General features: G+C 46.5%; 1 protein-coding gene across 1 annotated transcript; it reads right to left on the bottom strand.

The window, feature by feature from the left end:
* Nucleotides 1–947: 947 nt before the first annotated feature.
* LOC144901174 (ras-GEF domain-containing family member 1B-B-like) lies at nucleotides 948–5,629 on the bottom strand. The gene is made up of 13 exons (XM_078794359.1): nucleotides 5,564–5,629; nucleotides 5,364–5,483; nucleotides 5,152–5,289; nucleotides 4,374–4,556; nucleotides 4,158–4,220; nucleotides 3,947–4,024; nucleotides 3,741–3,843; nucleotides 3,499–3,578; nucleotides 3,223–3,414; nucleotides 2,937–3,060; nucleotides 1,228–1,232; nucleotides 1,092–1,150; nucleotides 948–1,050 (listed from the first exon to the last, which is right to left on the bottom strand). The coding sequence occupies exons 1-13, from the start codon at nucleotides 5,627–5,629 to the stop codon at nucleotides 948–950; spliced, it is 1,314 nt and encodes a 437-aa protein (XP_078650485.1).
* Nucleotides 5,630–13,373: the final 7,744 nt, after the last annotated feature.

Below are 13,373 nucleotides of genomic sequence, written 5' to 3' on the forward strand. Positions count from 1 at the left end.
CAGTTGACCACCGAGCGTGCCCAGTCTGATTTGGATGTGATACACAAGGAATGTTCTTTGAAGAAGAATATGGATGTTTTTAAAGAGGAGAATCGTTCAAGTTGTCTGACAGTGGAGGAGCTGGAGAAGGCCGAGATGGAAATCATCGGGTTTTGCCAACGGAAGAAGTTTCCAGAGGAATTCTCCAGGCTCCAAAAGGGCAAAAGTGTTATGGGCCATAGCCATATTTATAAACTCTGCCCACTGGTCGAAGATGGTGTTCTGAGAGTTGGCGGTCGACTGAGCAGGTCTTCTATGCCTGCAGAGGCTAAACATCCCATCATATTGGCTAAAGATTTCCATATCTCAGACATTATTCTAAGGCATATTCACCAGGAAGTGGGACATGGTGGCCGTAACCACATGCTAGCCAAACTGCGGGAGAAGTATTGGATCACTGGGGCTAGTACAGCCATAAGGAGAGCTCTGTCTAAGTGTGTCATCTGTCGGAGACTGAATGCTCAGCCAGTGTCCCAGCAGATGGCAGATATACCTGCTGAAAGAGTGACTCCAGATGAGCCGCCTTTTACTCGTGTTGGAGTTGACTATTTTGACCGTTTGAAGTGAAGAGCAGAAGGAGTGTTGTAAAGAGGTATGGTGTTATTTTTACCTGTTTGGCCATACGGGCAATTCACATCGAAGTAGCATCTTCATTGGACACAGACTCCTTCATAAATGCACTCAGACGCTTTATAGCAAGACGAGGTCAAGTCCAGGAACTGTGCTCGGACAATGGGACAAACTTCATTGGAGCAGAGCGTGAGTTGAGAACAGCTATTGAACAATGGAATCAGTCACAGATTAACAATGCACTTCTTCAGAAAGGAATAAAATGGACCTTTAACCCCCCCGCTGGCTCACATCATGGAGGATCTTGGGAGAGGTTAATCCGGTCTGTGAGGAAAGTCCTAAATTCTACTCTGAACGTGCAAAATCTGGATGAAGAGGGCCTTCACACGGTTCTTTGTGAAGTGGAGTCCATCGTTAACAGCAGGCCGATTACCAAGGCATCTACAGATCCGAATGATCTGGAGGCCTTGACGCCAAATCACCTGTTGCTGCTGAAGACTTTACCATCTTTACCACCAGGAGACTGCCAGGCAGCTGACCTCTACGCTCGCAGGCGATGGAGGCAGGTGCAATACATGTCAGATTTATTCTGGAAAAGGTGGATTAAAGAATACTTACCACAACTGCAGGAGCGTCAGAGATGGTCCAGAGTGAAGCGCAACATTGTCCCTGGAGATATAGTGCTTATTGTGGACAACACAGCACCTCGAAATTCCTGGGTTATGGGAAAAGTTCTTCAAACCTTTCCAGATAGAAGAGGATTAGTGCGGCAGGTGCGGATCAAAACAAAGGGCAGTTGCTTGGATCGTCCAATTACGAAGATCTGCCTACTACAGGAAGCTGAAGACTTGCCACAGAATGATGGCTAAAATCTTTTGATTGAGCCTGATTATTGACTTCACAGACTTTGGATTCAAGAAGAAAGAAGACAGAAGACAATATATGTATTATGGACTCTAAATATGAAGCTTTTAATTGTTACATGTCTCCTATTGATATGAATATGGGTAATTATTATGTGTGAACCTAATAATTAGGGGCTGGAATGTAGGAGCCATGAATGAATTTGGATTGATTCTTTGTAGGTGCATGATAGTTTAAACTTGAATAGTGGTGTTTGTTATTGTTTATGATATTATTTAGATTCGTTGTGATCACGTGGACACGGGAAGTAGGTCAAATGGTTATGGGCGGTGACGTTTCGTTAATAAAGGCACCTGTTCACCTGTGTGGCCAGAGAGAGACAGAGAGAGGGTGAGCAGGGTTGCCGTATTTTTTGTTGACCGCTAATTCATTTAATCTCTGTGATTACTTTGATTATGAGTTTGTGCACGGTATCATAAGTTGATCTTTAATTTTCTTTAATAAAAGGTTGAATTCATTTTTTGTATCTCGGAGATTTTTTATGTGTGGCGCGTCAGACAAAGGAAAGGCCCGGCTTCAGCCTCTCAGCGACTCTTTTGGATGAAGTCGCTATAGGTGTTATTTAATATTTAGAGGGTTCTAATAATGTTGCATGGCGGACAAATGGTTAGCACCTCACAGCTAGGAGACCCGAGTTCAATTCCACCCTCGGCCATCTCTGTGTGGAGTTTGCATGTTCTCCCCGTGCATGTGTGGGTTTTCTCCGGGTACTCCGGTTTCCTCCCACATTCCAAAAACATGCTAGGTTAATTGGCGACTCCAAATTGTCCATAGGTATGAATGTGAGTGTGAATGGTTGTTTGTCTATATGTGCCCTGTGATTGGTTGGTGACCAGTCCAGGGTGTACCCCGCCTCTCGCCCGAAGGCAGCTGGGATAGGCTCCAGCACCCTGGTGAGGATAAGCGGTAGAAAATGAATGAATGAATGAATGATTTCTTATGAGAAAAATCTATTTGGTTAGCATCCGTTTTGGTTTGAGTAAGACCTTTTGGACTGAAACCATGGCCTCAGAGTCTCATCCCCAAAGCATTTAGATGAATAAAATTATCTGCCCCAATGGCTGAGCAGAACAAAAGTGAGTGAGCATCCTGAATGATGCTGGACTGATGGGACAGAGGATCTTCAGAGAAAGAAAGGAATATAAGAATGGTTTTGAATGGTTTATTGTTTTTTCTTTTTTTTTAATTTTTGTGTGAGGAACCCCCAAAAAGATGGACGGCTGTCCTTCACGATGCCTTCAGAGATCAGATGGAGCTCTGCAGAAACACCACACATAACTTTAACTAATTGTCTCATAAAAAAATAATACATTCATCCCTAATCCACATGCAGTCATTTTTATCCATATAATGTACATGATAAAGTATAAAACAAGACAAGATATAACAGCGGGTTGATTTACCGTCTTCGGTGATGATCGGCATGGTGATGAGAAACTGAAGGATTGTCTCATCTCTGTGGAATGGGCATATGGCCTGACGCCAGAGCAGAAACTGGCTGATCGGCTTTGTAATATCCTCCAGTTTCTGAAAAAAAAGAAAACACATTTGAGTCAAATCTAATCATAGCTACCTACACTTACATACACTATACTCATCCATATTTTATTTATTACATTTGTGTGGTTTATTTGGTTAAAGTACAGATTAATGATGAAAACTGAGGTGTGTGTTTAATTGTGTACCAACCTTGAGGTTGATGTGTCCATTAGGAAGCCTGCTAGCACAGCTTTCATCCAGGAAGAAGATGTCCTTCATGAGAAGACAGAAGAAAGGAATGACAATCTTCTCCTGGGTGCTGTCAGCAGTGTTGGACATCTCAGTGGCGTCATGGAGCGCAGTGCGATAGTTCTTGAAGTTATAGGATCGGTCCATCAGGTTCTGAGACAACCAAGAATAAGGCAATGATAGTGTACTGTGTCCTCCATGATGGTATTTAGTATTTGGTCATGTGATTTTTCTCACCTCTAAGGTTTTAAACCTGTGAGTGTTGTCTTTATTCCAGGTCTTTTTCAGCTTGGAAATACAGTTCATGTTCATCCCCGCTGAAAGGTAGAATCACAGATTTAGTGACACACACAAAAAGAGTCCATCTGTGCTTTTTTTGTAAGACAACAATACTTCACTATCAGGTCTAGAAAAAGAAAAAAGAAAAACTCAAAAGCTGGAACAAAAGGCAGCAGAGTTCATGGTAAAAAAATACTCACCAATGATGGCCATTAGGGAGTTGAAGTTTCCAATATCCAAACATTGCTGAGCCACATCGATGAAGAACTTGACCACTCCATCTCTGTGTTTCTTCTTGGTCGGCTGCAATGCCAGAACACGAATAAGTCACAGACTCCTAAACAACCCGTATGGAGCGCCATGAAATCTTTACAAGCTGACTAAATGCAAACACCAGTGAACATACCATACAGATCTCAGTAGCCACAAGGGAGCTCAGTCTGTTGAACCACCTCACATAAGCCTCAAGGTTGCTGCCCTGACACTGAAAACATGCACATGAGAGACAAAAAAGACCAACACACAAACACCTGTAAGTCAGTAAGTAGGGAAAATTGGTCATGTAATGTTTTAAGTCCAGACACACACAGACATAATAACTGTCACTGCACATCTACCTGAGGGTTCTTCACTGCAAATGATTGGGTGAACTCCTCCGGCCCGATCAAACTCATCCTGTCCTGGAAGAAAAAGAATCAGCAATAAAAGTTAAATGGTGATGAAGAAAAATCTTCAAAAGTTGTATTTGTACACCACAACCACATATTTACTATATGACTAAAGGTGTGGTTAGTGTACAATATCATACTATGGAGTCCCAAGTAAGTGCTTACTATTTCAATGTGTGTGAGCTGCTGGGCGAAGATGATGGGGTCATCGCACATGCTCAGTATGCCGCTTCTTTCCTCCGGTTCCGGTGAGGCAGGATGCTCGGCTAGCATGGAGTTTAGCACAGCGAATGTTGACTTGCGTTTCATAAGACGGTCAGTCGCCTGCTGTATGTCTCGTAGTGAGTACTAGTGACAAAAAGAGAGGGAAAAAATATATCATATGAATAGAAAGTGATGACGAGAGGACTGTGTGTCAGTGCCATTAGCTGACCAAAAGACGCATATGCACCATCTAGTGAACAAAATGAGTTTAGCGCCCTCTAGTGGACAGAACAAAAAGTAGCATCAGTGCAGTCCAAAGGAATTGAATGGGGATTTACAGCTCTATAATATAGTATATAATATAGTTAGTGTCATTTAGTGTGGTAATTTTCAACCACTGTGCAGTGGTGCATTAATGTGCCGTGAGGAATTATCACTTTTTTTAATGAAATTAACATTTATTCATAATTTTCTGCAAATATTATGTAATTGTCTAGTGTCCGTGGTGTAACGACTGCCCGAGCAATGTAATATTCGTCCGTGTGGGAACACGAAGCAGATTGCATCGTTCCTACAATAGACTAGTGATGCACGTGAGAGGTCATGGCGACATTTTGTAACATTTTCGGTTAGTGATGTGCCCCAAGATCCCCCCCCCCTCCCCCCAAAAAAGGTGGCTCAGGAAAGGTGGAGAAACACTGATCTAGTGTTTGATGTACGGAGGAAATGTGACACTAACCTCGTCCACGCCAGCTACATGATGTGTTATATCTCTGAGAGAACGCATCATCCGCTCATCGCTGAAGTCGTGTGGAAAGGCCTCAGTCCACTCAGTCATCAGCTGCACCAGCTTCTTCGCCTCTTCGTAGAGACGTATCTGAAGAAACATCAAATGTAAGCATAAATACCTTGTCAGTTATTACAACTTGTTGTCAGTTGTAATCTACAGACCTGATCTAGCAGGTCATCTCCAGAGCCCTGCTCCAAACACAAGTGGCAAACTCGTGTCATTAGATCATAGGGCTGCAGGAAGAGACGTGAAGTCAACAGGAAGTTGAAGGCGTACGGCTTCTGATGATGTGAAGGACACAGAAGGGGATGGTGAGGACAAGTGAGGCTGACAAGTGCATTGACAGAAAGATGGAACTCACATCAGGGTAGTAATCCATGTGTTGGATCAGCGCCTCAAGAGATGCTGAAACCAAATTGTTTGCCATTTGCCTGTAATTGAACATGTTCACCTGCAAACAAGACAATAAACAACAAAATATTATTTTCATTCTCGAAGTCAACGTGTAAGTAAACAAGTGCAAGTTAGTCGTTATATTTCATATTATAATTAACACGTTACTACACACAAATCACACGTTACCAGCCTGTAAAAATTAACAAAACTAACCAACAAAGCAGAACATCTAATATCAGCAAATTGTTTTACGATGTATTTCTTTTAAGCCGTGCGTTTTATTTTTTCCAGCGTACCTGTCCAATGATGCAGCTCAACGTTCCGTTAGCCGTTAGATGAAAATTATTTATTAATTCTTCGTTCGATGTACTTTCCATCCGATTGACGTTATTTTATCTTTATTTTTTCACAATAAATACACAAAACTGTGTTACAACTGGAACTTTATGCAATTAGACAATTAGAAAATCGCACTTACCATCGCAATGATGCAGTTCAACGACGTTAGAAAGTATCCTGTCGATGTATTTTTTCACAAAAAATCCAGACAAAACAAATCAATCTTCAAGCAGGTTGTTCGTGATGCTGTCAGATCCCTTGGGTGTTTACCCTCCTGATATTTCAAGCACAGTAAACTTGATCTCTGGAGGCCCGATAAACCTGACCAATCAGGGCCAGGTGAAAAGTCTCACGTGGGATCAAGGGGACCAATCGCAGCAGAGTACGTCAACTGTTCAGTTGCTGCCATCCATCCATCCATCCATCCATTTCTATACCCTGTAAAAAAAATAAAAAATAAAAAATGATGACTATAATTATTTGAATTATTATCTAGTTATCTATCAATCAAATGGTTGTTTGTGTACATGTTTAAACTTTAACATGATCTAATAGCATTATAGAGGACAAATAACCCATATATTCATGAAAATTTCTTTTAAAAATATTTCTACATTAAATAATTCATTAAAACTACAGGCGGCACAATTTTAATGATAAATTATGAATTGATTTAAAATCACGAAGAACTAAAAAAGAAGGTGATTTTAAGAAGTGTTAAAACAAAATATAGCAGTTGTCATGCAATGCTATGAATGTCATTGCTAATATTTGATCAATGTGGACATTTACTTGTCCTGATCCCCTTGCCCTGCTGCGATTGGTCCGCTTGGTACAACGTGGTCCCACTTCTGCGCTATGATTGGTCAGGTTTACAGGGCCTCTGGAAGTCAAGTGGCGGGTTGCTTGCTAGCAACGGATAACCTGCTGAAATCACTTTTGTGTGGCTCGTGAGTGACAGAAGTAAAAAAAAATAGACCGTTTTAATTTCTGACGGTTCACCGAACTTAATTCAGCTATATCACTCGAAAGGTCGGTGTGATTTGAAAAATTGTTCTGTTAAATAACGTCCCAGTTTTAACTTCCGATACAGTTTTACATATTTGTCGTTAAGTGTACTTAACGTCGCTCAGGTGGAAAGTGCATCGAACGAACGGCTGTGTAACGGCTAATGGAACGTTAGTGTACTGTAAGAAATAAAACCCCTAAAACTTTGAAATTCTTATTATTAGTAGTAATTTTCTTGATTATGAGCTGAGATTTCATATGTGTTGAATTAGCGTGTGTGTTTATTGTGGGGTTTTTTTTGCAGGTGATCATTCCAGTTACGAAGAAATCCCTTGAGGAAATGATCCATCACTTGGATTTCTTCCCTGATGTGAGTTCCAAGCAGTCATTGTTTTGTTTTTTTTATGCACTTGCAATCTCACTTGTCTTCAGCATCCTGTTCTGTGTCCTTCACATCATCAGAGGTCAGACATCTTCAACTTCCTGTTGAGTTCACGCCACTTCTTGCAGCCGTACGAGCTAATGACACCAGTTTGTCACCTGTGCTTGGAGCAGCAGCGCTCTGGAGATCATCTGCTATCAGGTAGGTGGATTATAAACACACACACACACATAATATTGCTGACATGTTGACACTTTTGTGTGCAAACATTTTTAAACACATCTTCACCAATTAAACATTTCACCTTCATGCTAATCTTCGATTGCAAACATTGATTTTTTTGTGCCCAATAGATGGTACTAACATACCTCTCTCTATCCACTAGATGGCACTAACTGCTGTCATTTGGCATACACTACATGACAGCTGCCATGCTGGATTCAATCCACTCGATGGCACATTTATCTCTGTTCGGCCCATTAGACTGCACTGATACTTTTTATTTTGAGAAGGTACTGACATGCCTCTCCACTGTTGGCAAAGTCATTATCACACAATTTCTGTCCACTAGATGGCACTAGCACGTCTCATTTGGTCCACTACATGGTGCAGATGCTTCTTTTGGTCAGCTAATGGCACTGAAAAAGTCACTTTCTATTCATATGATATATTTCTTCCCTTCCTTTTTGTCACTAGTACTCATTGCGAGACATACAGGAGATGCCCCACCGTTTTATGAAACGCCAGTCAACACTCATCCAATATGAAAAGGAATTCACTGGATTTTCTACGCTGAAAAAGTCCTGGAATATAAAGACAGGAGAAGATTGTCATTCCTTTCTTCTGTCTTCCCATGAAAGACATCTTCTTCCTGGATGAAAGCTGTGCTAGCAGGCTTCCAAATGGACACATTAACCTTGAGGTTGGTCCACAATTAAACACACACACACATTGACTTAGTGACACATTAAGAAATAAATGAGTAATCACAATGCTATGATGTAACAATGCCACCTTGTGGATGTGTATAGCACACAATTGCTTGTGTACAGTTGTCCCTCATTTATAACGTAGAATTGGTTCCAGACCAACAATAAATTAATTTCTATGATAATGTTAATAAATGGATAGACCATAGAAAAACATGTTTATGACTTTCTAAATATGTTATTTAAACATCATTGGAGACCCGTTGACATGAAATAACACCTCAATAGTCACCTAACCAGTTAGCCTTGAATTTATTTGTTCTTAACTTAACTTCATGCAGAGTTAAAGGGGACCTATTATGCTTGGCCCTTTGTATTGTATAGAGTGATGAAAAATTATTATAAAATATTGAAAACTTCATTTAAGCTGTCTATTGTCTTGTATTTGGTTGAACCATGTAAACATGTATTATAGTTAATATTTTATGGTATGAACATTTGTATGAATCAGTTGTCTGTACATTTAATCAAAATTGGATCAACCCAATCAATATGATGATATGCTAAGAAGTTCTCTATGTATTTATATATAAATATAAGTAGTATGGACTTTCGCCAAGGCTGCCCTTTGTCACCGATTCTGTTCATAATTTTCATGGACAGAATTTCTAGGCGCAGCCAAGGTGTTGAGGGAGTCCAGTTCGTGGGCCTTAGAATCTCATCTCTGCTATTTGCAGATGATGTGGTTCTTATGGCTTCTTCGGGCTGCGACCTTCAGCGTTTACTGGGACGGTTTGCATCTGAGTGTGAAGCTTCTGGGATGAGACTCAGTACCTCCAAATCAGAGGCCATGGTTCTCAGTCGGAAAAGGGTGGAGTGCTCCCTCCGGGTTGGGAATGAGGTCCTTCCCCAGGTGGAGGAGTTTAAGTATCTCGGGGTCTGGGTGGTGTGTGAGGATGTGGAGCATGCTCCTCGGAGTGGGGCCTGCTGGGGGGGCGGTGCTCCTCCGGGCGTTTGGGTGTCTGCTGCCACTGGTCCTATGCTCTGCTGCATCGCTGTCCCTGTCTTTGCCCATCCCCAGTCTTGCCTTATGGCTCGTCAAGGATGGTTCTCCGGTACGTGGGTGGAGCGCTGCTGGTTCTGGGGGGGGGGGGGGTTGGCCCTCCCGGTGGATGGTGGGGTCCGTCGGTGGCCTTGCGTTGGTCTTTACTCCTCGGCTCTGGTGCTTGGCCTCCCCATGACTTGGAGCTATGGCTCTCCCTCACGGGGGTGAGCTGCCCGGCGGGTGTCGGCCGGCGCGGTGGAGCGCCTCACCACTCGCCTGCTCGCCCCCTCCGCTTGCTCATGTGCGGGCCTCCTCCCCTCACCCGCTCCTTTGTCTGCCACACTGCCGTAGCCCTGATGCCGTGGTCGAGGGGAGTCTGGGGGTACTATGCCTTGGCGGTCCGTACCTCCCTGGGCTCGGGGCCTGGTTGTGGGTCTGGGACCCCGCCCTGTGATGCCCCGGACACCCCACCCGGGGACGTCCACAGTGTGTGCTTGCGTGTGTGTGTATTGAGTGGATGGGGTGTGCGCGTGTGTCTGAGATTATTTTATGTATTTATTGTTTTAAATACTTAGATAAATAATGATTAGTTGTCACGGGGTGTCAAGGGTTGGGCCCCAGATGCAGAGGTAGGCCAGCAGGAGTTGCAGTAAATGTCCTTTAATAGGCAAATTCCAAGAAACAAACTGCCCAGGGGGCAACACAAGGTGGTGGCGAGGAAAGACACCAAAAATCTCGCCACAGAGTACAGCTAGCATAAACTACTAAATAGAACAACAGGAGGCTGGCTGGACGGCTAGGGAGTGCTGGGTAGACCGAAGCACCAGTAGGTAAGCAGGAAACGATACGAGGAACCAGCGACTCCCGCTGCAAGCGGCGGCCTTAAATGGGCAGTAGATTAGATGGGCTTCAGGTGTGCCCAGTCCTCCCGCCTCCAGCCCGCTCCAGGACATCTGGAAAACATGGAGAAGCAGACCAGGAGAAGGCAGGAACAGAACTGTGACAGTACCCCTCCCTCTAAAGGTCGCCACCTGGCGGCTTACCTGGCTTCTCAGGAAAACATCTATAGAAATCAGAAAGGAGGGTGGGGTCAAGGATGAGGGAGCGGGAAATACAGGAACGTTCCTCCGGCCCGTACCCCTCCCAGTCCACCAAATACTGGAAACCCCTGCCCCTTCTTCTCACGTCTAAAATGGCCTTGACTGTAAAAGCGGGGTGGCCATCGACCAGTCTGGGCGGAGGGGGAGGCACCTCCGGGGGGCTGAGGGTACTGGAGGCAACTGGCTTGAGGAGGGAGACGTGGAAGGCTGGGTGTATCCGGAGAGATTCAGGGAGGCGGAGCTGCACAGAGGAAGGGCTAAAGACACGTACTACTGGATATGGGCCGATGTACCTGGGTTGGAGCTTCTTTGAGTCCGTGTGGAGCGGTAGGTCCCGAGACGAGAGCCACACCCTCTGTCCAATCTTGTACTCTGGGGCGGCCAAACGGTGGCGGTTGGCCAACCGCTGGTTCCGCTCGGAGGTGCGGCCCAGCGCGGCCCGGGTGTTGTGCCATCCCCGGCGAGCACGTCTAAGGTGGGCTGCCACTGAGGGGACAGCAGACTCTGACTCCAGTGAGGGAAAATTCTGGGGTTGGTATCCGTACGCCACATGGAATGGTGAGAGGCCTGTGGCTGAGCTGATCAGCGAGTTGCGAGCGTATTCAATCCAGGGGAGATTATAGGACCAGGAGGCGGGTTGCTGATGGCAGACGCAACGGATGGCCGCCTCCAGGTCCTGGTTGGCTCTCTCCATTTGGCCGTTGGTCTGGGGGTGGTAACCCGAGGACAGGCTGGGTGAAGCACCAAGTGACTTGCAAAAAGCCTTCCAGACTGCTGACGTGAATTGGGGGCCCCTGTCCGAGACAATGTCCAAGGGGATACCATGCAGTCTGAAGGCATGGTGGACCAACAGGTCGTCCGTCTCCAGGGCAGACGGGAGTTTGGGGAGGGCGACGAAATGAGCCATCTTTGAGAACCTGTCGACCAGCGTGAGTATGACAGTGTTGCCATTGGATGGAGGGAGGCCAGTGACGAAGTCCAGAGCCACATGGGACCACGGGCGGGAGGGAATGGGTAGTGGTTGCAGCAACCCAGCTGGAGGCTGATGGGAGGACTTGTTCCGAGCACAGATGGGACAGGCTGCCACAAACTCCCATACGTCCGCTCGGAAGGAAGGCCACCAGAACCGCTGTGCCAAGAGGAAGGCGGTGCGCAACGCCCCCGGATGGCATGCCAGCTTGGACTCGTGTGCCCAGCGGAGGACCTCAGGTCGGAGTCCTGGGACGACGAACAGGCGCCCTGACGGGCAGCCGTTGGGCGGGGTGACCTTCTCCATGGCGTCGGCCACTTGCCTCTCCACATCCCACTGGAGGGCACCCAGAATCCGGGATTGTGGGATGATGGTCTCCAGGGGGGACTCCTCCGAGGGTGAAGAGTGCAGTCTGGAGAGGGCGTCCGGCTTGCTGTTCTGTGAGCCTGGACGAAAAGTCAGGGTGAAATTGAACCGTGCGAGAAAAGCGCCCACCGTGCCTGTTGGGGGTTGAGCCTCTGGGCAGAGCGGAGGTAGGCCAGGTTCTTATGGTCCGTGTGCACGATGAAAGGTGGTTCCGCACCCTCCAGCCAGTGCCTCCATTCCTGCAGAGCGAGTACAACAGCCAGCAATTCCCTGTTGCCGATGTCATAATTCTGTTCGGCCCCGGTCAGGCGACGAGAGAAGAAGGCGCAGGGGTGCAGTTTCTGGTCGGAGGTGGAGCGCTGGGAGAGGACCGCCCCAACGCCCGTATTAGAAGCGTCAACCTCGACAAAGAATTGGGCAGCAGAGTTGGGGTGAATGAGTACCGGAGCGGAGGTGAATAGACCCTTAAGCCGGTTGAAAGCCGACTCAGCCTCTGGGGTCCAACTAAACGACTCCTTCACTGATGTTAGCCTTGTGAGGGGTCCAGCGACCCGACTAAAATTCCGAATGAATCGCCGGTAGAAATTGGCGAAGCCCAGGAACCGTTGGAGGTGCTTCCTAGTTGTAGGAGCAGGCCAGTCGGCCACAGCCTGGATCTTGGCTGGGTCGGGTTTAATCTTACCACGCTCCACGATAAACCCCAGGAACGCGACTGAGGAGGTGTGAAAGGCACACTTCTCAGCTTTGATGAACAGCCTATTCTCTAGGAGTCTTTGGAGGACCAACTGGACTTGTTGCACGTGTTCAGCGAGGGAGGAGGAGAAGATGATTATGTCGTCCAGGTAAACGAAGACGAACCGACCCAACATGTCCCGCAGGACATCGTTTATCAAGTTCTGAAAAACGGCCGGGGCATTGGTTAGGCCGAAGGGCATGACCAGGTACTCAAAATGCCCGAGGGGAGTATTGAACGCGGTCTTCCACTCATCCCCCTCTCGTATGCGCACCAGATGGTAAGCGCTATGCAGGTCGAGCTTAGAAAAAACCTTGGCGGAGTGAAGCAGGTTGAAAGCGGAGTCCATAAGCGGCAGAGGGTACTTATTCTTAACCGTAATGTCGTTGAGCGCACGATAGTCTACGCAGGGACGGAGTGATTTATCCTTCTTTTCTATAAAAAAGAACCCAGCGGCTAAGGGTGACGAGGAGGGCCGGATGAGACCAGACGCGAGGGACGAGGAGATATACTGCTCAAGTGCCTCCCTCTCAGGCCGGGAGACATTGTACAGCCGTGACGACGGCAGCACTGCTCCTGGGAGCAGATTAATGGCGCAATCATACGGCCGATGAGGTGGGAGGGATTGGGCTCGATCCTTGCTAAAAACCTCCCGCAAATCGTGGTAGGCGTCAGGAACGGAGGAGAGGTCGATCTTCTCGGGAGGGGCAGAGCAGGAGGACGTGGTACGAGGCCACGCTGATTTGAGGCAGTGTGTGTGGCAGAACACCCTCCAGTTTAAGATGGAGGATTTGACCCAATCGATATGCGGGTTGTGTTTGAGTAACCAGGTAAGCCCTAATACGACCGGAGCGGAGCGTGACGGGACACACCTAGTGTGAGAGGCGCGGTCTGGTGAGTAAC

Source organism: Doryrhamphus excisus, linkage group LG10 (genome assembly GCF_037039965.1).
Source record: "Doryrhamphus excisus strain RoL-2023G ecotype Guam linkage group LG10, RoL_Dexc_Guam_v1.1, whole genome shotgun sequence".
Classification (NCBI taxonomy): domain Eukaryota; kingdom Metazoa; phylum Chordata; class Actinopteri; order Syngnathiformes; family Syngnathidae; genus Doryrhamphus; species Doryrhamphus excisus.

Bases quoted from the DNA above. Each gene is read 5' to 3' on its own strand.
- LOC144901174 (XM_078794359.1), bottom strand. From the start codon at position 5,629: ATGGCAAACAATTTGGTTTCAGCATCTCTTGAGGCGCTGATCCAACAC. The intron at 4,557-5,151 runs GTTAGTGTCACA...TTTTGTCACTAG, and splicing joins ATGTAGCTGGCGTGGACGAG to TACTCACTACGAGACATACA. The intron at 3,061-3,222 runs GTTGGTACACAA...CTTTTTTTTCAG, and splicing joins ATGGACACATCAACCTCAAG to AAACTGGAGGATATTACAAA.